We start from the raw sequence: 22,836 nt of genomic DNA on the forward strand, positions 1-22,836 counted from the left end.
GATGTCACTTTGTACTCACAGCGACCTAAGCATTGTAGACATCTTCCGTCACTTCGATCTTCTTATTGACGTCATCCCAGCCAAATCCGCTTGTCTTTATTATAGTGTTGACGGCCACAAATTTCTTTTTTAGGGTCTTGACTCAATTTTTGATATGCTCTTTTGTCATATCTTTCCCATATCGACTATTCATTGCTCTGCTTGCCGCCGTGTATGCGACATCTTTAAAGCCATTGGGTATCTTGTGCCCTTCCGATACTTGTTCCAATAACGCATCCACCAACACCTTATCCATCTCAGTATTCCAGTAATGGTTCCTACCCACGCGACTTGCAGCCATCCTATATGAATTGAAACAATAACGAGAAACTCATGAGACCATACAATAACGAGAAACTCATGAGACCATACAATAACAAGAAACTCATGAGACCATACATAAAACTCATGAGACCATACAATAACGAGAAACTCATGAGACCATACAATAACAAGAAACTCATGAGACCATGCATAACAAGAAACTCATGAGACCATACATAAAACTCATGAGACCATACAATAACTAGAAACTCATGAGACCATACATAAAACTCATGAGACCATAGAATACAAGTTTATTGTTTTTTAAAAACAAGCTACAAACAAGCCATAACAAAAAAAAAAGGCGATACATAAATCAACGTTGAAAGTCATTCCACATATTCGTGGTCAATTCATTTCTAATCCTAGTCCCTTCTCGTGCATCATCGGCCCTACTAAGTGGAACATATGGGACAGGCTCTTCTTCCTCAGGCGGGACCACTGCTCGTAACTCTAGATCTACGTCATCAAGAAGATCATCATCTGCCATCTCCCTCCGAATGAAATTGTGGACACAACAACAAGCTAGAACAATATCAATCTGTTTTTCGTATGAGTACATCGGTTCCTCGTTTAAAATTCTAAAGCGCTTCTTGAGGACGCCGAATGCACGTTCCACTACATTCCGGAGCGATGGATGTCTGTGATTAAAGAGTTCCTCTGGCGTTCGTGGTCTTCGACCCCTGATTTCATTTAAATGATACGCTATGCCTCGGTGCGGTGTTATAAAACTACGAAGTAAATGATAGCCACAATCGCCGAGATAAAACTTCCCTACAACGAAGAAAGTATTGTCTCAGTATCGCCATTGTCTATTCATAACCGACATAATAAGTAGAACGAAAGGTAAAGGATACCTGGAAGGCAAGGAAGCCCATTAGGTCGTGATGTTGCATTTCCTAATATCCTTGAGTCGGATGCCGATCCTTCCCACCCAGCCAAAATGTAATTGAACTTTAAATCGAAGTCACAAACTGCCAACACATTTTGAGAAGGATAACCTTTTCGATTAATAAACCGAGGCTTATATTCGGCTCTCATTTTAGCAGGAATATGAGTTCCGTCTATTGCACCAATGCAATCCTAGCATAGAAAGGTTAAAATATATCAGTCGGTCTCTTGAAATAAGGCCAGAATCTTAGTATTTGAGGTTACCTTGAAATAAGGCCAGAATCTTGGATTAGTGTGAATGACTTCTGGTATCTCACTCGTCGGAGGTTTTATAAACTCGGATTTCAAGCTTAGAATAGTTTTCAAGACCTTGTTGAAATAACGAGAAACCGTGGAACCAGATCGTTGTGTGAAGGCTCTAATTGACCGGTTCCGTTGATTGTGAGATACAATATGTAAGAACATTGCAACCTGCTCGTCAATGTTACAATGTATTGTATCTTTAAGTTCGCCGGTGCTTTTAAGCAGTCGAACAAATCGTCCAAAGCACATGACGTTCATCCTAAGTAAGTGCTTGCAATGTTCGTCTGACGTCACGGCACGCATAATAAATTCCCGATCTGTGAAGTAGTTGTTTTCGTATGGAGCTCTTCGTAGGTATTCGTCGTAATACTGTTGGAAGAATACGAGTGCAGTGGTTGCTGCGCTCACTATTGTCGCAACAGCACTTACAATCAACTTTGCCCTCTTTGTGGGGCGACCATTCTCGGTTCTAAGTCTCCTATCGTCCATCTAACAACAAGTGGATAGTACTCAAAAACAAATCATGAGTTAACAATAACAATTAAAACATGAACAGTAAGTGTAGAATGACAGTATCAAAACCAAAAAAACTCATCAATGTAGTGATCACACACATCAGATCCAGAACAAAAAAAAAAGCCAGAACTAATAAAAGAAGAGAGGTCAAAGCCCTAAAACAATAAAAAAAAAAAAAAACCCTAAATCACAACAATAAAAAAAAACCATTATCTAAATCCACCAGAAAAAATGTATAACATACAAATACAGGAGGGGGGAGAAAAACCTGAGAGCAAATCAAAACAAGGTATTTAGCTTCTACGGATGAGCAACGCACTGCAAAATACAAAGAAAAATGGATCATAATCAAAATAAATCGATAAAAAAATCATAATCGCAAGTTTTATGCTCTGTTGATAAGAAATGAAAGAAAAGAAGAAGAGATTTACATTTGAAGCAATCGAAGGGTTGGATTGAAGGAGATGGCCAGATGGGCTAAGGGTTTGGAAAAAGTAGGGTTTGGTCGGATTTGGGTTTTGGGTTGTGAAGAAGAAGAACAAGAAAAAGATGAGGAGAATGACAGTTGGATGGCCAAAACGAGAATCACAGATTCAGAGTAATAGGCTTCACAGATCAAACCCTTTTTATGTGCCTTTCGATTTGGTGGAGAAGGGGCTGAGGTGCATGATGGTCGTGGGTTTGTGGTGGTTGCAGAGAGAGAGAGAGAGAGAGAGAGAGAGAGAGAGAGAGAGAGAGAGAGAGAGAGAGAGAGAGAGAGAGAGAGAGAGAGAGAGAGAGAATGGCTGAAAATGGAAGATGTGGAGAGACGATGGAGGCGACGATCCGGCCGTTTCTTCTTCTTCTCGCGGAAAGGGTAGGGAAAGCTAGGGTTTCCGATAGTTTATATCGGAAACTCAGGAGAAGAAAAGTCGAGGGAACCCATTTTCCACATAATTATTTTTATTTTCCACATCTGAAAAAAAGTTTCCGAGGAAAGTCAATAGAACACGCTAATTCTTAGTTTCCCAGGAATATAAGGCTGGTTTCCGGCTAGTTTCTGCAGAAACCAGCGTAAGAGAACAGAGCATTAATGTTTTCATGAGTGGGGGCACTATTTTACCCCATGAATAGCACTGGCCAAGAATGCTAGTGATTAATTTAATAAATTCCAACCCCCAAAAAAGGCCAGATTTTGTGTTGTATACTTGTATGTGAATGAAATCTAGGATTTTTCAAAAGGTACTATGGGCCCACTTCATAGGACGATCCTAACCGTTCATTTGTCTGGCCTCAAGGTTAATAGCCCAGCTCCCATAATATATCTCCGTAGGATGATCCTAACCCTCCGTAATAAACCTTTGACAAAAACCCTGCTCTCAAACCAAAACCCTAGTTCCCCTTTTCTTCTTCTCCCCCGTCTCGATCTTCGTCACCAGCTCTCATGGCGAAGAAGAAAAGCGTATCCAAAAGCCCATCTGGAGGAAAGAAGAAGAAGAAGCAGGGTACGAAGAAGCTACTATCAGGTCCCAACACCATGGCCATGAAATCAAAGCCTGCAAAAGAAAATCCCTTTGAAACCATTTGGTCTCGCAGGAAATTTGACATTCTTGGGAAGAAACGGAAAGGCGAAGAGCGTCGTGTCGGTTCAGCTCGATCTCTCGCCATTGAGAAGGCGCGTATTGCTCTCCTTCTGTATTGCTCCCTCTTTTGATCTCGTTTGTACTCATTTGAGCGCTTTTTATTTGTGCCTTTTCTCATGAAAAATCCCATTTTCTAGGGTTTCTTTTATAGTTGTTTATCTTAAATTCTGTTATTTAGTTGTTCTGGATTCAATTTCTGGTTGTTCGTGTTGCTTCCCGCTTTCGATCTCGTTTGTACTCATTTGAACGCTTTTAATTGTTTTATCTCTGCTTCTTCGCATGAAAATTCCTTTTCTAGGGTTTATTTTGTACTTGTTAGTCTTAAATTCTGTTATTTAGCTGTTCTGGATTCAATTTCTTGTTGTTGGTGTTGGCCCCCTTTCGAACTCGGTTGTACGCATTTGAATGCTTTTGACTGTTTTATTTATGCTTCTTCGCATGAAAATCTCTTTTCGAGGGTTTCTTTTGTGGTTGTTTCTCTTAATATCTGTTAGTTAGATGTTCTGGATTCAATTTCTACTTGTTTGTATATTGATATCATTCTATTCGTTGGAGCGCTTGTTTTAGTTCTTAAATATGACCCATTTCTTGTTTTTTTGAGAAATCAGCTTTTTAGAAATTTTATTTTTATTTATTTATTTTTGTTTCTAGCTTTGTCATTTTTTAGTCCGGCGAACGTCTGTGTTTGTGTTGTCTTATATATTTACAGTCATTTGTGTAAGAAAAACTCGGGGAAAACATTTCATATATGCGATAGAGAAAAAGAAAGAAGGCGACTATATTACTTAATTTTAAGGTTGCATTGTGCAGTTTCAATCCTATATTTCTGCTAGTCCCTCCCTATATCTCACTCTCCTCGAATGAATTGAATAGCAACTAGCGTTTTGTCATTCTTTTCACTCATGCCTATACCTGGAAAATTTACCCATTTTAATTACATAGCTAATAAACGAATATGAGATGGAAAGGCCTCGAATGATCCATGAATATCACAAACTAAATGGTTGAAGGAAACCCCAAAGGATTCCACAGTTATCTTTTCTGACAAGGTTGTGAGTGTTTACTATACATGGTTATCATATATCTTTTGCATGCGTGCATCCAAAGTTGGTTTTAGATACCTAGTTTGTTACGTTATGATCTGTGTATCCAAAGTTGGTTTTAGATGCCTAGTTTGTTTGTTTGTTTTTTTTTTTAAAATGGCACCTAGTTTGTTATGCTATGATCTTTTGTTTTCCTTTATAAGATATGGTTAAGGATGATGGTACATTGATGCCCCCATTTCAAGAACATGTGACCTTGAGACAGGGCCATCTGTTCACCACATTTGAACCGCAAGATGACTGCTTTTGCTTTGTTTCGATGTCTACTGTCCATCATGGGCTATACTATTCATGTCCCTTTTTTTTTTCTTTTTTTAAATGAAGGAACTACGGTAACCAGATACCCTTTTTTTTAAAAACCTTTTTCAGCTTTTATAGCCAGTTTCTTGTCATTTATCAAACAGTTATGCAATCCATAGGATGTTACTGACAGAAACAGGCTGATGTTTTACTATTTTTGATTTTTTTTTCCTAATTTCTGAATCTCATTCTGCAAGCTATGTCTGAATTTTGGTAGGTAGGTTCATTAATGTCATATGGCAGTTTTCTGTGAATTTTCCATGTTGAAACTCGAGACTGGCTAATGTCTGATATTGTAGTGATGCAGTGATGCGTCGGTCATTTCTTGTTGTCAATTGCCACCGTGTTTCAATACTCTTTCCTAATATACCCAACACATTAGTTTTATTGCCTGTTGGATTCTTATTTATATTTTTTTATTTCGGGGTCCGGCATGTCTTCTGAGTGTATTATTTTAATCACACAATTCAGAAAAAGGAAAAAAAAGAAAGAAAGAAAGATATAGTAATCATATTGGAGGTTGTGATTCCTATGTGTTTTTTAGCTGAAGCTAAACTTGTTTTAAACAGAGGAATAAGACGCTATTGAAGGAGTATGAACAAAGTGGCAAATCTTCTGTATTCTTGGATAAATCTTACGTGGTTTTTAGCTGAAGCTAAACTTGTTTTAAACAGAGGAAAAAGACTCTATTGAAGGAGTATGAACAAAGTGGCAAATCTTCTGTATTCTTGGATAAGCGGATAGGGGAACAAAATGACGCACTTGAAGAGTTTGATAAGGCCATCCTACGCTTCCAGCGTGAGCGGCAGGTATTGCTATAATTGTTTTTTTCTTTTCTTTTTTGCTGATGACACTCATATTTCAATCTTGCTCCATGTGCATGCGACAGTATACTTTTTGCATCATTTATGTTAACATCCCCATTTTCTTTTGAACGGTAATGAAAGAAACTTTTCCACCTTGTGGTGATATGCTGTTAGTGGTGGCGTGTGCAACAAGTGCTTTTTGCTCGAGCAACCTGATGCTTGGGTTAAAAAAGATGGTTTCTTACTTGAGTCCAAGAATGCTTTGAAATGCAATTGTTTCTGTAGTCCATCCTGATGCTCATGTTAAAGGCATGATATTCTTATTTGATGTCCAATGTTGTAATTAGAAAGTCCAAGAATGTTTGAATCTTCTATTCCCGGTGAGCGTGAGGAAACTTTTTATTTGTTTATTTCTTATTTGAAGTCCAAGCATGTTTGAATCTTGTTTATACTTGCCTCGAGAAACCTGGCCAAAAACATCTCTTCCAAGGGTGGTCGGGTGATGGGGGATAGGTTGGAGATGTAAGCTCCATGGAACCCAGCCCTAGTAACTGGGTCCAAGTCGATTTTGGTATGATTTTCTGGTATTCCACTGCATGAGGGATGTTTCAACGATCAAAGCCTTCGGTTCATTTTTTGGAGAAATCCTTGAGAATGAACACAAAGTAAAAGAGAGTCTGAGTTCGGAAATCACTCAAGCCCTAATTCTGTTGCTAGAGTGGGCATTTCTCAGATCCTTGGGGAGAATGAAAGTATATGAGAAATGATATTCAATCAGTGTTCGAGTGGTAAGATGTTAGGAATGCAACTGATGACCCAAGAAAAAATAGAACTTGCAAGCGATAGCTCCAGTTTCAGGCAGGAGGTTGGCGATGATCGTGGGGTCAAAGAACCTAGCCAATTTGATTATCATGTGGGCCGGTCTTTCGATCCAAAATTGGTGGGGACCACATCTTTATGCAATGGCTAGTAAAGAAGAGCCACAGTGGGGCCAGACGTATCTCAAACTGCTAGATCAATTCAATCATGTGAGTCCCAATCATTAATTCAAAAAATAGGTATGACTCCTTTCCCTCCATTTTCTCGCATTACAAGCCCAACCAGGCTAGAAAGGACGTTGTCTGTAGGAGAGTACAATTCTCACTTGTGGCGTGAGGTGGCTGAGCGTCCAACGACTCTTAATGCGTCACCGGTTTTACAATCTGGAGAGAAATTATGCGTGGCTTCGACTCAGTTTAGAGTTGCTGCAAACTTCGTGTAAATTCGGGTGATGGGATCCACTTTTGGCTCAATCCATGGTGCGGTAGAAATCTCCTGAAGGATTTACATACTCTATTTAGAGTGGCCTCATCTTGGGAAGCAAGGGTGGAAATCCTTTCATAGAGAGAACACCATGATTGTGTGCAATGCCAGATTTTATAGGAATTTATTTGGTGTAGAGATTGACCCAGTAATGAACTTCACGAGATCAAGTTTGAGTCAATTTATACTTGACAGAGTGGTAGCGATCGCTAGATTTGGACTGAATTCACGGAACATCAGTTTGATCATATTTAATGAAGTTGGACAACTATTTTGGGAGCTTAGCCTCTTTCAACTTACAAGAAGGTGTGGAATATTCTTGCTCCTGGAGTCTTGCATTCTGTTGGACTGCATCCTTGGATTTGCTGGTTGTGGTGGATCACCTTCATAGCAAAATTTGCCTTTATTGTAGCATGTGATGCTGTTGCACAGCGGAATCTGTGGGTAATTTCTTCATCCGCTGAAGTTTTGTCAGTATGATCCCGAGATTCATCTTTTTTCTATGAGATCAAAATTAGGTGGGTGTTTCTAGAGCACGTAGATGACGTTGAGTCTTGGTCCTATGCCCCTTGGACTCCCAGAGCCAAGGGAGGCTTGTGATGCAGGACCAAAGGGAAGAAAACTAGAATTGAATCTAAATGACTAACTGATCATAAGAATGAATTGATCAATAAACTAGATTCGATTTTACCAGGGTTTTAAATATGAAGTATTTTAAACCAGTTGGATTTAATATGTTCACTTGAAAGTTTAAGATATATCCATGAATGGATGAATCTGATCTAACGATCCAGTTTTAATCAAAATTTCCAGAATTTTCCAGAATAATACCCAAAGTTGCATAGGAAGTAATGAGAAGAATGAAACAGAAAATTTAGGGTTTGGAATGTTCGTGGGGTTGGAGTTGGAAATCTTACCGTAGATTTAGTTGAGATTAAGAAATTGAAGCTAAGGAAAACTGAAGATGATAGCTTGTGTGCCAAGTCATGGTGATAGAAGAAGAGAAGAGCATGACCTCATTCAAGAAAATGGAGAAAGTGGGATTGAAATTTTGCCCCACGGCTTGTTTCTTTGTCCCACTACTTGTTTCCCATTGTATTTATATTAGTTAAGTCAATTACAAAATAATTTTACTGAAAGATTTCTATGTGCCAGCTAAACCAGTGACAAAGAGAATCTACACTCCCAGATGATTAGAGAAGAAGAAAGAAAGAAAAGTTAAAAAAGACAGAAAAAACGAAAAAATAAGATGATCATAGAAGGTGATTGCACCAGATCTTTGGCCATTTCTTTTCATCATGTTCGTCGATCGGCTAACAAGGAAGCAGATAAGATGGCTAGGCTGGGTGTTTTTAGGGAGGCTCTAGCCCTTTATGATGCTCTTCTGCCCTAATTATTATGTAGCTATATCGGCACTTATTATGTAAATCGACCATCTCGGTCTTTATTTTAATAAAATTGGCGATCATTAAAAAAAAAGAAAAAGAGAAGGAGACTCTCAATACAATTCGATGGCTAAGAGGTTCTTCAGTTCCTCCTTGGAGGTTCGCTCAGTTTTTTGATGAGATTATGGATAATATTGAGGGTTCCTCTATCACCTTCAATCATGTAAGGAGATTGTCTAATAGTTTGGCCAATAGTTTGGCAAGGGAAGGAGTAGATAGGTAATCCTTGGCATGGTTTGATTTTTTTGCCACGTAGACTTGGTTCTCTCGTTGTATTTTTCTTTTCCTTTGTTTATCTTTCTAGTGCTTTGTATTTTTCAGGTTGACGCCCATTCTTTATTTTAATAAATTCTTGATACCGTTCAAAAAAAAAAAAAAACAGAACGAAAAAATATAGAAGTCCATTAGAGGACGAAGAAAAAGAAGAAAAAAAAGAAGGGGAGAAGAACGGGATTGCTAAAAAGAAAGAAATACACATGGTTCCATCACCATTCGCTGTATTTGTCGACAGCAGTGTCCGTGTCAACACTTGTCGACACAGGGTTAACATGTGTGCATTGTGTATCTCAAAATCATAGGTCTTCACACACTGTTATAGAGTTTATATTCTCTCAGAGCCCGAAGTATCTCCTCTAAATTCAACAGGAGTACAGATTAAATCTCTCCTTCAGTGGAACCAATGAAGTCGATGGGAAACACTGCCCTCAATATGATTGAATTCACTTAGGCAACTGCTCGCCCATTAATAATACTTGGACTTTTACTTGTTTCCTATAAGTTCTTAACCATTTAGCTGTCAGCTTCTTCAATGCATTGATGGGCTACCATGTTGAAGACATGTATTATTTTCACTTCTAACCCAATCAAAGGTGGAGGGGAAAATGGACAGACACTGTTTCTGACCATTTTTTCCCTCCACAAATGGCAGGGTTAGGATGATCCTAAAGGGCTCATTTTTGGTACACACCCTATTCATGGAAGGGCCTTCCAAATGAATGCTTTGGATCACCCCAAAAATGTGGGACCACATGACTTTTTGAAGCAGCTGCTCAGATAGCTGCGCAGGAACACTTTTCTCTCTATATATATCATTAATTTTAACTGTGTTTTTCAAGGTTTTGAGGTCTAGTTAGAAGTTACAAACGGGAAACATTTTTTTATGTTTTTCTTATTCGTAGCTTCTATGGAATTCCTGTCCTCTTTCTATGACACTTTTTTTCTGGTTTGCTGTAATAAATTTGTTAAAAATATATAAAAAGCGTTTGTAGAAAATAACTGTAGAACCATAATCTGCAGCACTTGGGCAATACCAAAGTATCACCTTTCAATATCTCTTTATCTGAATAACTATATAAACTCATTTTTGTGTAGCTTGTAGGAAGGAGATGCTCTATGTAGGTACATTGCTTAATAATAAACTTGTGAGATTTCAATGTTCACTTCTCAAGCCTGTTTATTTGACATCCATTGGGGAATTAATTTTTCCAAGATATGAAGTTGAGTTTGAATGCATTTGCATCTTGAGAGTTTTTTTGTTCGATTTATGATTTTATATTTGTTTTTAGTTAAAATTGAACAGGAAAAACAAATATAATTTGTCTGATGGAGAAGAGGAAGATGACTTTGCATCTCTCTCAAAAATGGATGATTTTGATGATGAACTCTCACCAAATGATGATGTTGATGCAACTGAGACTGAGAGTAAGTATCCAATTCTTGTAATGCTGAATTTGTGATTGGATTTCCTTGAGTAGATAGGTGGCCAGTATTCTGATTAAATGGGCATAAATTGTTGAATCCTAATTCCTTTCCGTAGTTATTGGGTTTAATGTCACACATATTACCAATACCATGCTACTGGTGTTGTGACTTGGGACACATATTTACCGAGATTTATAATGTGCTTACCCCAAATCATGACAATGTGTTATTTTGTTTCTTGATTCTCAACTTTATTATTCTTAGGCCAATAAATTATAAAGTTTCTAAGGCCAATAAATTATAGCAAACGACAGGAACTGATTTCTACCTACTAAATAGAAATGGTTACTTTTGATTAGCCAGTATAAGTTTATGTGTCAGGTATATTAAAGAAAGGAACCTCTCCGATGGTAGTCAACTAACAAATGTAATCTTCCCAACAAAAGCATATTTTGTGCTAGCGATTAAAAGAAAAGCATATTTTTTGCTTTTGAGATAAGTCAAAACTTTATCAATGAAATATGAACATTTGGCTCCATCTACAAAAATTTAAGTATTTTCTATGAGGATAATTTACACACACAGAAACGACTTCTATACTACCAACAACCTATAACTAAAAACTTGTTTGATTGAATGATACATTTATAATATTCCAAGGGTTTGATTTTAACAAAGCAAAATGCAAGCAATGCGGACAGGGTTAGTAATGAAGGATAAAAACACTTTTAAGTTAAAACTCAAAAGGAACCAGTAAATTGTTATAATGATACTATAGTTGTGCTTATTTAGTTGCTAGATATCCAAAAGTCACTCTTCAGTATAACATCATTCATGATCTGGAAAAGAATAAAAAGGCCCTCCTTTGAACTCATTAATAACACTGAAAGTGCAAATGCAAAAAATAAAAAATGTAATAAAAACATGTAATTATAAGAGACTTATCTATAAGTATTATTACATTGAGATTGGACAGTGAATGCAATGCTTACCTATTATGTTATGTTTTTCATAGTAAATTTAATTGTCTTTTAGAACATATTATAGGACATGATACATCAAGACTAAATGCATACACTTTGACTCTTTGCTGATTTTGTTCGCACTCTCTTTCCTCCTAATTTATAAGTTTTGGTCTCTGTGTGGTATTGTGTTGGAATCATTTGACCATGAAATGTGTACTCTTTTGGTGCCCAATTGTAGATAAGATGTGCCTAATTGTAGATAAGATGCAAAGGTTATATTCAATTAATGCCCAAGGTTGATGCTGCTACAGTTGCTAGTTTGTTACTAATTAGTGAATGTCCCATTTCATACAATACTACAATAGATATCTAAGATGCGTACTTTTTTAGAATTATGTTTGTTCTCTTGCATACGCATGCATTTCTTAATTTCACTTGACACCTTTTTATCAATTACCACTGTTTAGAAACTCACCAGCTCAATTATTGACTTGCTCGATCTGACTACTCCATAACTTGTCTGAATATGAGTGTGGCCCTACCTGGTCAATTGAAATTTCATTTGACTCACCCGAGATAATAAAAAATTGACCTGCACCAATCATTGACTTGCTTGAGTTGACTTTGGCCAAGTTCTTGCCCGAGTCCAAGTTTTCTAACACTTATTTTTTCACGACTTGTTTAGTTTCTGGATTTTGTTACTTGCATTAATAGTGATTTTGTCTTCTTATTTGTTCAGGAAATTCAGCCAGCTTCAAACCACTTAAAGCTCTTTCTGTGTCTGATCAATTGGAACCTGGCTCGTTGGAAGGAGAGGAAACTGTGAGATCTGTTCCATTACTTTCATAATATTTTTGATAGACATCAGTATTGCTTTAAAAAACCTAGCAAAAATTTGACATAGATACCTATTCTAACAACACACATGGATTGAGCACAAAGATAAACTGATCTAGTTGAAGAAGGTTTAACATCGCTATATATTAAATGAGAATACAATTGATACAAAAAGAACACAGAAGGAACATGAAAGTGGAAAAAATGAAGTAAAAGAAGAAAACATAACCAATAGAGGAATTACTACACCATTCTTGCCTCGTAAGTCATAAATGTGATTACAATACCTAATGATGGGAAATGATGTAAATGTTGTGATCCCTTCTTCTCAATTTTGTGCTGTGTACTAACATACCTCTTTTTCCAATGGTATCTGAGGCTCTGAGCTAATGATTACGATATCTAATCCTGTCATGATTTTGTCTTGCAGAAGCACAAAACCAAGAAAGAAGTGATGGAGGAGATTATTTCAAAGAGCAAATTTTACAAGGTAGACAGCACAATCTGATCCTGATTTTTTTTTTCTCACTTTAACTTATGTTTAATTTCTGTTTCTTTGGTTACCGTGCTTAACTTTGGTCTAGCATGCTTAAAGTCCTGGATTCTTGGAAATTGTAACTATTCTACTCTTGTTTTCTGAAGTTTTTGTTCCATAAAAATTATGAACCTTGTCCAGAAAAGTCTATTTGAATAAACTAGCATCAATTTCAAGAAGCAATAATGTTTGTTACTTACCAATAAAAGTGAATCAGTACATGTCCTAAGTATTCTCTTAGGAGATATACGCAGAGCAGAGTTCTCAACAGAACAATACCATTTGTTTTTCATACAAGCAGAACAGAGTTCTCAACTTGTGGGTATGGGACTTTAGATCTGTCCTTCACTTGATTTGTATGCGGACAGTGTGTAATTCATTTCATTGCTTTTGTTATGTTCCAGGCTCAGAAAGCTAAGGATAAAGAAGAGGATGACCATTTGATGGAACAATTAGATAAAGATTTCACATCCCTGGCACAATCTGAGGTATTTTTATCTGTGACTCAACCAAGCAAGATGAATGCTTTGAAGGCCCTTTTGAACAAGAGCAACACAAAAGACAAACCTAGGATCGAAGGATTGTCTGGTGCTGCAAGCATAGAATCTTCTAGGCAGGTATGATGTAATGTTGATTTGTGTGTTTATTACTATCTCCACTTCTAAAATCTATTTGATACAGTCCATTAAGTATTAGTTACATTTTTTTCCTGTCCTTTCCTTTGGCGTTCATATAAATCTGTTGCAAATTATGTCCTATACTGTGAGAATCATCTAGTATCTGCATATGAATCTAGGAGCAGCACCAAATTTCCTCAGTGCTTATTTTTTTTCCCTTTTGTCCTCTGTCGATGTTGCAGTTTACACCGGTTTCAAACTTATTCTATACTTATTATTCAGCATAATGTTAAAATTTGTGGAGTGTCGGAGGTCTTCAACTTCATGTGATAATTTTCAGTGCCTCACGTCATATAAACTCAAGTCAACTAAGCCTTTGTCCCAAACTAGTTGGGGTCGGCTACTCACGTCATATAAACATGGAAGCAAATTTTGTCTTGCTATGGTTCTCTCTACACATGGGTTTCTTACCTGCTTTAATAATAAACAGTACAGTAGGCACCTACGATGAGCCACTATCGTCTATACGTGCTAGATATATGATTGTGCTTGTTATATGGTATAATTTAGCACGGCAGCGCCCATTCTTTACTATCATTCTCACAGAACAAAATCTATCTCTAGGAATTTTATTTTTCTAATTGCTATTCTTTATACTTATGCACTGAGAATTTGGCTTCTATGAAAAGCTGATTATGGCTTCGTCTTTAATGAAAATAATATCAGTCATTTTGTTGCGCTGACAATCTGTTTTTTCCTTCAGGAACGCCCTGATGCTTATGACTGTCTTGTTAAAGAGATGGTGCTGGAGATGCGTGCTCGTCCATCAGACAGGACAAAGACTCCCGAAGAGATTGCTCAGGAAGAGAGAGAACGACTCGAACAATTGGAGGTGTGTGACGGTTTTCTGAAGCTTTTAAATTTTTTTATATATTCTTTTGCAAGAATCAAGTGTACACACACACACATATATTTATTGAATGGTAGAGTCAAGTGCCTATTATTACACTTTATATACTCTTTGGTTTTTCACCTTTCTAATTAATCATGTATCAGGAGGAACGACGGAAAAGGATGCTTGCGACCGATGACTTCAGTGATGAAGGCAATGATGGTCCTGAAGATTATAATAAATTATCACCAAAGAAGTTAAAATCTGTTTCTGGTGATGATCTTGGAGATTCGTTCTCTGTTGATGAACAACTACCAAATAAAAAAGGTTGGGTTGATGAAATTCTTGAAGGAAATAATGTGGACCATCTTGAAAATGATAACAGCACATCTTCTGAGGATTCAGAAAGTGGCGATGATGATAGTGATCCGGAAGAAGAGAGTGATGAAGATGATGGGGTATCTGGAGACGAACTTTCCGCAAAGGACTGGGAGCAGAGTGATGAAGACAATCTCGGTACTGGTCTGGAAAATGAAAATGGAATGGAGGAAAAAGTCCTGGGAAAGGTGAATGATAATAATGCAAAGAAACAAAAAAGTCAGAAAACTGATTCTCCAGATAGACAAAATGCTTCTGGAGAACGTTCTTCAATCCAACCAGAGACCCTTCCTTTCGTAATTGAAGCTCCAAATAGCCTGGTGGAACTACGCTCGTTGCTTGACAATCGGTCAGATTCTGAAGTAGCTGAGGCAATCAATCGAATTCGGGCATGCAATGCAATTAGACTTGCGGCAGAAAACCGGAAGAAAATGCAAGTATGATTTCTTATGGGTAACTGGGAGACTCGTCCTTGGTGAAAGTCCTTTTTTTTTTTTTTTTTTGGGTAGAAGTTCTCCTCATATTTTGATATTCTCATCACGAGCTATGATTTATGAGTGTGAACACTATGGAATTGACTTGTGTTCTCATTTACCAGCATCCAAGATACTAATTTTGCTTCTTTGCAGGTCTTTTATGGTGTCCTTTTGCAGTATTTTGCTGTCTTAGCAAATAAAAAGCCACTGAACTTTAGGTTAATGAATTTACTGGTCAAACCATTGATGGAGATGACCATAGACACACCGTATTTTGCAGCGATTTGTGCTCGGGAACGATTAGTTCGAATACGAACTCAATTCTGTGAGGACATCAAGAATCCAGGTCTTGGGGATTAGATTTCTAAAGTTATTTTAAATTCCAACTTATATTTTAATGAAGTGAGTTGTGTTTTTTTCATTTACTCTTCGAGGGGATGATTATTTCGTACTGGTAATGGATGTATCTGTTTGTATTATACATGTAGAGAAGAGCAGCTGGCCATCTTTGAAGACATTAATGCTGTTGAGGTTATGGTCCATGATATTTCCATGCTCCGACTTTCGTCACGTTGTGATGACACCAGCGATCTTGTTGATGTGCGAGTATCTGATGCGTTGCCCTATAGTGTCATGCCATGATATTGCTATTGGATCTTTCTTATGTTCCATGGTACTCTCTGTAAGTGTACTGTTAAGAAATCCTACCATTTTTCTTTCCTTGAGTGATGGCTAATGTAAGAATAGATGATATAGCTTTAAATAATGTGAAGCTGGTATTTCATGCACTTTCCACTGGTCTTTTTTTCCACGCATTCAGAAATCGCACATCCAAAATACCTGCTGTGCAACTCATACATCATACTTTATAATTATTTTTTCATAATTTTCATTCTTTGTTATCTTCATTGTTCCTAGTTAATATGTTGGATATTTCACACCTTTGATCTTTTTTGTTTTAATTATCAAATTGTGTAAATTTATATTTGCCCTGTATTTATTTTCTTGTATGCATATTATGAAATTACATTCTCATTACAATTTATTTGTGTGGTGATTTAAGCTGGAAATTACAATCTTATAGGCTAGAAGCCTAGAGCTGGCGAAGAAATATTTGCATTCCCCATGCTGTGGCTGTCCTTACAACACGACATACATTTTTGTACTATAGACAGTGGCAGGTTAAATGTAGTAATATACAATGGTACATCGATATAAAGTTAAAAAGTGGAATCCATCATAACACTGGGTTATGTTAAAAATGTACTAAATATATATCAATAAACCTTTAAGTTTGTATTATTGAATTGTAAACCAACGAGAGTTCTTTTTAGTGATAGATGAGAATGACTAACATGATATTTGTTGAGTGCGTCGGAGTCTGATCAGGATTATAAGCTTACGCTTTAAAGTTCTAATTTGAAGTACACAAATTGAGAAAAAATATACTGAAATAAAAAAGATGACGGGAAAGAAAGGGTATCAAAATGTTTATATACTGCCTCTTGAATCTTCAGCTAAAAAACTTATGTATTATTGTAGTCATGTGCCTTTGCCGGCAATGGTGAAAAGGAAAGGGAAGGAGGGTCCCCTAGCCTTAGACCCATTGAAACTAGTAAAAAACCTTTGCGGCCACCATTTATGATGGTAGAGAAATTCGGGTTAGATATTCTTTGCTTTCATCCAAGCCCTCCATTTCAGCCCGAATGCCATTCTCATAAAGATGTAATTTACAAAATCCCACTCTACATGACCGAATGCCATTCTCATAAGGAGATAATTGAAAAATCCCACTCTACATGGCCGAATGCCATTCTCATAAGGAGATAATTGACAATATCCCACTCTACATGACCATACTTTGCATAAAACCCCTTGATCCCCTTCTCTCTTCCAAGATTTCTGCCTTTGCTTTTGCCCATAAAACAATAAATTGTTTAAGATGGCGTTACAATGCACTTTATATTGTTTCCATTTCCTCATTATTTCTAACCTATTGCGTAACCCACTCATAAATTAGAGGTTATTAAATTGAAATTATTTTTTATATAATTTGCCTTTGTAGGTATCTAAACAATCTCAGAAGTTCTGCCCCGAGGCTATTATATTTCTGCAAACACTGTTAATTGCAGCTTCAGAGACAGAACAAGGATTGGATCATCCTTCCCACATACAAGTAGGTTTTATATATTAAGAATTACCACAGCCCGTGAATTATTTATGTATCTTCTTCTTCTTTTTATGGGGTGAACTATGGATGGTTTAATTACACATCAAATGAACTGATTATGTAACTTACCAATTGTTCCAACCATTCGAAAAAAAAACTTACCAATTGTTCCTGTGTAGAGGTGCTGTTTGTTTTAGTTTTGTTAAGACATGTATTAATTTATTATTTTTAATCCTTTTTGCAAAACAGTGGTATTATTTCACAGAGATCAAAGTGCTCAAACCCTGGCTCCGCATAAGTACCCATGTCTCAGATATTCATCCTCTAGATTTCCTCATGGTAATGGGCATGCCGGTAGAGTCACCTTTCTTCAGCTCCGATAGTTTTAGGTATGTCTTGGCTACCAGTTGCATATGTTACATTTTCTATGTCTTCTCATTCCCATCCTTTTGCAGTTCAATGATCTTAATGGCTGTTGTCCATTGGAACTACAGGGCCAGTGTTCTTGTATCCGTGATTGAAACACTGAGAGGATTTGTTAACATATATGAAGGATTAAGCTCCTTCCCTGAGATATTCTTGCCAATTTCTGTTTTACTGCATAAAGTTTTAAAACAAGAAAACATGCCAGATTTGTTAAGAGGCAATATGAAAGATGTTGCTGAGCTGATAAAGAAGAAAGCTGATGAACATCAGAAGCTGCGGCAACCGCTCGAAATGCGAAAGCAAAAGCCAGTGCCAATCAAATTGTTAAATCCAAAATTTGAGGAGAAGTATTTATTCTTTCTTGAACTCTATTCTTTGTCTTAGCTGGTTGGAATCTTACGATTTTCTACTTTCATAGGAAAAATAACTGCTAAAATTCCCTACAGCTCTCAATAGTTGTGATTTAAACAATTTATGTAAGTTATTACTTGTGGCCACACCACACAAACTTTCTTCTTAGGTTTCTTTCCCAAAAGGTTAAATTCTCGTTTTTTTTTTTTTAATTCTTGGTTTTCCTTCAGAAAAATATACTGAAAGCCTTGGCAAAATAGAAAGTAAAACAAAATGAAAATTCCCCATATAAGTATGATGGGAGTAATGAAAAGTCACCAGTTTTTATTTTAGTAAAACAAAATCAAAATTCCTTTGATCTAGTCCATTTTGATGATTTTTAATTAAATTTTGTTCATTTAAGTCTTCTCTAATTTATTTTACCATGTTTACCTTTACATTTTAGCTGTACCTTTTAGGTTTATAATTTATCTAGGCTTTTATAATTTTGTCCAGTCTTTGCATGCTTTTCTTTGGTCTGATTTTTTGTTTTTCTATCTGTTTTTGTTTGGCAATCAATGTAAAGAAAATGCGACATTATTTTCAATTCGTTTGCGTTGTTGCTGCATATTATTGAAATGGTTATTTAATACTCTGTTTATGGTCTCTCTATCTTTACCTTGGCTCATTTCTTTGTGCCAATGTTTCCCCATACTTAAAAAGTTTGTAGATTGTTTTCCAGTATATAGTGCAAGCTACAGTTGCCTGTTGGCTTCTAATGAATGCATCTTTGTACAGCTTTGTGAAGGGTAGAGATTATGATCCAAATCGTGAAAGGGCTGAGAGGAAAAAGTTGAAGAAACTGTTGAAACAGGAAGCTAAAGGTGCTGCTCGTGAACTTCGCAAAGATAACTATTTCTTACATGAGGTGAAGGAGAAGGAAAGGTTGTTACTGGAAGAAGAAAGAGCAGAAAATTATGGGAAGGCGAGAGCCTTCCTCCAAGAACAAGAGCATGCTTTCAAATCAGGGCAGTTGGGAAAAGGTCGAAAGAGAAGGAAATGAGGCTGACCATTTTATCTTTCATTTGGGATACACCAATTCACTCTGTTCATCTTGACTGCCTTTTCAAACTTAAAGGTATGTCTCTCAGTATGCCCTAGCCTCTCTGTATGTTTTCCCATGGTCTCGTGAACCTTGCATTCTACTGTTCAAGTATCATTCTTGACACAATAACGGCTGCTCTGTTTCATCCCATGGCCTTCATTTTCTTTTCGCCAGTTTTTTAGTGTTAGTTTTCTTCCATTTCTACCACTGGTTTCAACTTAAACCCTATTGCTGGATTCAACTTAAACCAGCAATCTCAGGCCCTGTTTGGATTGCCGGAAAAATATTTCTTGTAGAAATTTTTTTTTTTTTTTTTTTTGTCCATAATTTAGAGGGAAATGATATGGTTATGGCTTATTAAGAGGGATACCATTATAAATTAAAGTTCCCTGTAGATAAATCTTGAACTGCGTCGGTTCAATTTACTTTTTTAATGTGTAATCAAACAATGGAAAAAACAGTAAATTTCGAATATTTTTTCTTTTCCAAATTTTCTCCAAAAAAATCATGCAATCCAAACAGGGGCTTAGGTACATTATTACTCTCTTGATGATATTCGCATTACATTTTATATCTCTTTTTTTTTTTTTTGATATGGTACATTTTATATCTCTTATTTTGCTTATTCAGTTTTATTGTGATTTTTTTAAAAAATTTCAGTATCACCTTAAAGAGCAGCAGCCTCTGCCCTGAATGAGAAATCAAAGGCGCGGCACGGCACGGCACGAGACGACAGTGTTCCCCTTGTTATTTTATCAAAAAACCACAGGAGTTGAAGGCTCTCCTGTTGAAGGATAGTGTGTCAAAAGAGTGCTATCTTCTGTAATATTACGGGCTGCCTGAATGTTTTGTTTATTCTTCTGTTTTATTTTGTTGAATTCTCATATTAGTAGTGGGTCTTTGGTTTGAGGATTTTGATGTTCAATCATCTGAGTTTAAGATTTTACCTAAAAAAGGTTTGCCAACAAAATAAGAAGTGATTATTTAACAATCTTACAATGTAGTTATGTCCTATGGGTTTGTAGCCATACTGAATTCTATACCACCTGTGGGAAAAATTAGAAATCAGTACGGTCAATTATCCCTATGGATATTTTTGTTTCCAGTCTAACTGAATCTTGGGTGCATGTAACTTCAAACAAGTGGACACATAATTGAAAATTTAAACCTGAAAGGAGGGTATTTTGGTCATTATGAACTGAGTCCCATTGTTTGAAACATTTAGGGCCTGTTCAGTTGCGCGTTGAAAATGGAAAAGAAACGGAAAATGGGTGCCTTTTCCATGGAAACCCGCTTAAAAGGCCGTTTTGTTGTCGGGATAAGGAAAGCGCATGGAAAATTTTGATCATATGTGGAATCCGTGAAATCCTGCGTGTCAACACCGTTTCCGCGTCTCAAAATCCGTCAAAAAGACTCGGATTTGAGTTATTTTCCGTAAATCACGTCTTCATTTTCCCCAAAATCACGTCTTCATTTTTATCATATGAGATCAGGCTTCACGTCTAAAAGAGAAACAGTGAAACCCTCGTCGTCATCTCCTTCCTCGCTAGATCAACTCCTCCCATCGGCTACGATATCCACTCTTGCCGCTCCTCTCTCATCAGGTAAGGCTCGTCGATTTCTCCTTTTCCCCTCTTTTCCATTGTTTTTTTGGATTTCTTCTTGGATCTAGGATCTTATGCTTGGATTGGGGCTTGGATCTTTATTTTTTTTGTGGCTTGGATCTCTATTTTCTTATGCTTAGATCTAGGTTTTTTGGCTTGGATCTATCTGCCCCAAATCAACTGGTTAGCTTCGGAACCCTATTTTTCCTGTTCGTCTATTTCATTTGTTTCCTTTATGTAGGTTTTTTCCTACTTTGAAACCCTTTTTTTGTCTCTTTTGCTTCAATCTGTTTTTTATTCTAAACCCTCGCATTTTCCTTCAATGTGTGGTATATTTTATTTATTTTGCCATTTAAACCCTCATTTTTTTGTTGTAAACCCTCGAACCAGCTTTTTTGGGATGATCTCTCCGTGGATTTTGAATAAGATCCGTGATTATGTCAAATGAACCAGCGTTTCTTTTGCAGATTTTGGCTGATCTCTGTGTCTTGCAGAGCTTTGGTTGCCATATTTTTTGCTGTAAACCCTCATTTTTTGGCTATAAACCCTCTTTGAACTGGCATTTTGGGTTGATGTCTTTTTTCAGAATTTTTGACGTGATTTTAGGTTATCCTTCGTAGTTTTCAGAATTTTTTACCCCAAAAGTATATGGTTTTTCATATCTGATTTTTCCTGGTTTTTTTGTAGGGACACCAATTTCTTGTTTCCTTTTGTTTGGATCAGATTTTTGAATCTTCTGATTTTTGTACCTTATGTTTGTTTATTGCATTTGATTTTCAGATCGAACACTATCTAGGGTGAATGTTATATTTGATTGTTTTCAATTTTGATGGTGAATGTTGGTGAATGTTCTGATGGCTTGGATCTAAATTTTTAGGATCTTATTTGGAGGGGGATGGGTTCTTCTCAAGTCAGTTGCCACAATTTTGAGTTCAGCAGTCAAGGAAATTTAATTACAACACAGTGAGTCTGTTTTGTATTGGAACTGCAGAATTCTGATGTTAACCCTGTAATTATGGAAGTATATATCTATTAACCAAGGGTGGGATTTTGTACAAATTGATGGGCTATTATTGAATGGGTTATAAAGTGTTGGTGTTGGTTTTCTGTTCTTTGATGAACAGTGTACTTACAGTTGTGGTTAATTTGTGGAAGCCAAATTAATACAAGATCTTTTATATGCGTCCTGTTGAACTTCTGTAGATGCACTATTTTAAGAGGGGAGATTATAAAGGAGCTCTGATTGGGCTTGTACTGTGAAGCTTGCCCCACTTCGGTTACTTTTGAATGACTTTGCCCTGCTTGCAATGGGGGTAAATCAATAAAATCAATAGCTCATGTTAGTGTTTAATGAACCAATTAATTAGATCATCAAGAGTTATGATTTAGCCAAAGTCAACTTTTTGAAAATTATTTCCGAAAGTCCTTACATCTAATTTCTTGTGATTTTGTGTAAGAAACTCTGACATGTATAGAAGACAAGCTTTGCAGTAGTTGGGAAGCAGTTTTAGCGGGCAATAAGCTCTTGCAATTATGCATAAAATTTTGTGTTACGAGTTTTTTTGAAGATAATATAGGCCACATAACAAGGAGTCAATGATTTCATACATGAGAAGAAAAAAATGAAAACGCTCAATGTGAGGCTTGCAAACAAGTGGTTGAAAAGTCCACACAGAGTGGCAATTTAGCCTTTGAAGGAAATATTATCAGCATCCACTTAATTGAACTTTTTATTTTTTGGTTGGCTATAGATAGGTTTTGGGAATTGTAATAGCCTTGGCAGGAATGCTAAACTAAAGCCTGCCCTTGCAGAAATCAGCAGCTATGACACCCTTCAGCTTAGAGTTCCTCTACCCTTTAATAGCTAAGTAGAAAAGTTTAACATAAAGACACATTATTGAAACAAGGGAGTGTGACAATGCCATTCCTTGTTTCGATAATATGCTACTCTTTAAACTGGCTCGTGATGGGTTTTTTTTTTTTTTTTTTTTTCGTCTTATTCATTTTTTATATTCAAGAGAAGTGTGGCTACTATTTCCCTTTAATGGGAATGAACTTTTCTACAATGCAGGGTAAAGCGGCTCAACAAGGATTGTCGCTACTGGTTTCTTCAATGCTCTATTTGAAGAAAACACAGTGAGCATGCAAC

General features: G+C 36.6%; 2 protein-coding genes across 2 annotated transcripts; one reads left to right on the plus strand and one right to left on the minus strand.

Moving 5' to 3' along the window:
* Positions 1-679: 679 nt before the first annotated feature.
* LOC143861232 (uncharacterized) lies at positions 680-2,046 on the minus strand. Its single transcript, XM_077372164.1, has 3 exons — positions 1,519-2,046; positions 1,221-1,446; positions 680-1,137 (listed from the first exon to the last, which is right to left on the minus strand). The coding sequence occupies exons 1-3, from the start codon at positions 2,044-2,046 to the stop codon at positions 680-682; spliced, it is 1,212 nt and encodes a 403-aa protein (XP_077228279.1).
* Positions 2,047-3,372: 1,326 nt separating this feature from the next.
* Positions 3,373-19,995, plus strand: LOC143860239 (nucleolar-like protein). The gene is made up of 15 exons (XM_077370802.1): positions 3,373-3,727; positions 5,773-5,907; positions 10,217-10,352; positions 12,057-12,139; positions 12,585-12,644; positions 13,094-13,306; positions 14,070-14,198; positions 14,363-15,013; positions 15,206-15,398; positions 15,541-15,734; positions 17,118-17,228; positions 17,472-17,611; positions 17,717-17,995; positions 18,777-19,116; positions 19,744-19,995. Exons 1-14 carry the CDS (start codon positions 3,497-3,499, stop codon positions 19,039-19,041), a joined length of 2,820 nt encoding a protein of 939 aa, XP_077226917.1. The 5' UTR covers positions 3,373-3,496; the 3' UTR covers positions 19,042-19,116; positions 19,744-19,995.
* Positions 19,996-22,836: the final 2,841 nt, after the last annotated feature.

Source organism: Tasmannia lanceolata, unplaced genomic scaffold (genome assembly GCF_043159265.1).
Source record: "Tasmannia lanceolata isolate RefF3 unplaced genomic scaffold, GAP_Taslan_0.1 ptg000037l, whole genome shotgun sequence".
Lineage (NCBI taxonomy): Eukaryota > Viridiplantae > Streptophyta > Magnoliopsida > Canellales > Winteraceae > Tasmannia > Tasmannia lanceolata.

Coding starts and splice junctions, on each gene's coding strand:
- LOC143860239 (XM_077370802.1), top strand. CDS start 3,497: ATGGCGAAGAAGAAAAGCGTATCCAAAAGCCCATCTGGAGGAAAGAAG. Junction 14,199..14,362: donor AACGACTCGAACAATTGGAG/GTGTGTGACGGT, acceptor ATCATGTATCAG/GAGGAACGACGGAAAAGGAT. Junction 17,229..17,471: donor ATCATCCTTCCCACATACAA/GTAGGTTTTATA, acceptor TTTGCAAAACAG/TGGTATTATTTCACAGAGAT.
- LOC143861232 (XM_077372164.1), bottom strand. CDS start 2,046: ATGGACGATAGGAGACTTAGAACCGAGAATGGTCGCCCCACAAAGAGG. Junction 1,447..1,518: donor GATTCTGGCCTTATTTCAAG/GTAACCTCAAAT, acceptor TTTCTATGCTAG/GATTGCATTGGTGCAATAGA. Junction 1,138..1,220: donor TGGGCTTCCTTGCCTTCCAG/GTATCCTTTACC, acceptor TCTTCGTTGTAG/GGAAGTTTTATCTCGGCGAT.